A 2,497-nucleotide genomic window follows, 5' to 3' on the forward strand; every position below is an offset into this window, starting at 1 on the left:
CCCCCCCAATCCCACCCTGGCTTACTATTGTATCCTACCTCCTCAGCGCGACGAAGAGTTTGTGAAGGAAAAGTTCCGCCAGGTGTTCCTCGAGTCCATCTACCCCGTGCGTCATCTCGCCGCGCTGCCTGCCTACCGCATGGGGGACCCGGGCAACGATCAGGTGAAACTTCTTATGGGTTTTGGTTTTGCTTTTAGTTTTATTTTATTTTATTTTATTTTATTTTATTTCTTTTTTTTTTGGTAAGTGTTTTACGGCGCTCGCAACTGCATAAGGTCGTATGAGCGCGTAGGACACCAAACATTTTCAGTTGGTCGGAGATTTTGAATTTTGTCCGGGTGGCGGCCGAAGCCTACTCTAATCGATTTTAGACCACCAAGGATCTTAAGCGTGCACAACTTGTACATGGAACCTCCGGGATTTTTCGCCCTTGTCCGAAAAGGCTAGGTGTAGATCTTTCCTACCAGAAGATCAGGGATGTGGCTGAAAGACAGCAGGAAGAAGGAGCCAAGGAGAAGCAGTAGAAAGGCTGCAGAAAGAGTCAGGAGCCCAGAGGAGGGTGCAAATGAGGTGAGGGGTGGGAGCAGAAAGTGGAGACGAAAGCAGACGACAGTACATTGCTGGAGAACGGTAAAGGAGGTGGAAGGGGACATTTTTAGATAAGAAAATGTTTCCCGTCGCTACCCGGATTCGAACCCGGGACCTTTGAATGAGAGGCGAACACCTTAACCTCTAGGCCACGAGAGCCCCCTGGTTTTAGTTTTAGTAAGAGTTTTAATAAGAGTTTTAATATGAGTTTTATTGAGAGTTTTAGTAAGAATTTTAGTTTTAGTAAGAATTTTAATTTTAGTAACAGTTTTAGTAACAGTTTTAGTTTTAGTAAGAGTTTAGTAAGAGTTTTAGTTTTACTAAGAGTTTTACTAAGAGTTTTAAGTCACTTGCAACACAATGCGGTCATAGAAGTATTATAGCGCCTTTAAAATGGCAACTTCCTCAGTAGTATGCTTCTCAGGAAGTTGAGAATGTTTCAGAATGCTACCAGGTCTGCCTGGGTAATGATATACATTGTAAAGTGCATGCATGTATAGAGCTTGTTGTAGAGCGGGAATTTGCGCTACGCAAATAGTATCTATTATTATATAAATGCCGAAGATTAGAGGTGTTTCAAGAGAGTATCGAACACAAGAAAAAAGCAGAAAAGGAGATAAGGATGATAGATGTTTGATAGAAAAGAAAGAGCAAGCCACATAGGAGCACCCACCAACCACCCATTCCCGGTGGTTTAGGTTCAACACTCGTCTAAACTCACTCACCAACGTCTGTGGTGAAGAAAATTTTACCCCTGACACCTGGCGATCCCGTTGTAGATTTGACTTGGGTCGTCCGCTCCTGAAACAAGCACCGTCAAATCTGCTCAGACGGTCGTCTGTTCAAGACGGCCGGGGTACCAAGGACCACTTACCACACCCCCTTGTATTTTTTCTATATTTCGCTACTTTAGAATTACAAAGTTCTATCTGACATTTTTGGCCGTTCTGAGTTTTTAAGATCATGTGGTGGTCACGTTAATGATGATGATGATGATGATGATGATGATGATGATGATGATGATGATGATGATGATGATGATGATGGTGAATACTACAGTTACTTAATGCATTCGTACCTGGACTGAAATTGACCGGCTATACTATAATATTAAAAATGAAATAAAAGAATATATATGTATGTATATATATATACCTAATCGTTTACAAAATGAACACCCCCCAGCCCCACCCACTCACCCGATTAATCTCCATGCGATACGTCTGGTACAACAAGAAGTCATCACAAGGTTCTCAGATATGATGATGATGATGATGATGATGATGATGATGATGGTGATGATGATGATGATGATGATGATGATGATGATGATGATGATGATAATGATGATGGTGATGGTGGTGGTGGTGATGGTGATGATGAAGATGATGATGATGATGTCTCCAGTTACTTAATGCATGCGTTCCTGGACTGAGATTGACAGACTATACTATAAATGCCTAATATTAAATATCAGGTAAAAGAATATACGTGTATCTTATTTAGTCGTTTACCTAATCAATGCCCCCCCCCTTCCTCCCTTCCACCACCCACTCACCCACCAACTCACCTGGCCAACCTCCATGCGACACTCCAGGTACGACAAGAGGTCATCACCAGGTTCTCAGAGGTCAAGCGGGCCGGACAGAGTGCACTCGCCGCGCTGTTGTCCCCCGACCTGGTCTACGAGCCGCTCATCATGTCCGAGGTGGCTTACAACGTCATTGGGCCTCACTGTCTCAACAGGCCCGTGGTGAGTGGTCGTATTGTGGGTAGAGATATATTTGTCTGTCTGTCTGTCTGTCTGTCTGTCTGTCTGTCTGTCTGTCTGTCTGTCTGTCTGTCTGTCTGTCTGTCTGTCTGTCTGTATATATCCCTCACTGTCTGAATAGGCTGGTGATGAATGGT

General features: G+C 43.6%; 1 protein-coding gene across 1 annotated transcript in view; it reads left to right on the plus strand.

Moving 5' to 3' along the window:
* Positions 1–2,497, plus strand: part of LOC101847485 (nephrocystin-1) — a gene marked incomplete in the record, with an annotated part of 63,485 nt that overhangs the window by 59,044 nt on the left and 1,944 nt on the right. Inside the window, 2 exon segments of the mRNA XM_035969214.1 lie at positions 47–163; positions 2,187–2,342. Of these exon segments, the coding sequence (XP_035825107.1) occupies positions 47–163; positions 2,187–2,342 (273 nt within the window).

Source organism: Aplysia californica, unplaced genomic scaffold, assembly GCF_000002075.1.
Source record: "Aplysia californica isolate F4 #8 unplaced genomic scaffold, AplCal3.0 scaffold00126, whole genome shotgun sequence".
Taxonomy (NCBI): Eukaryota; Metazoa; Mollusca; class Gastropoda; order Aplysiida; family Aplysiidae; genus Aplysia; species Aplysia californica.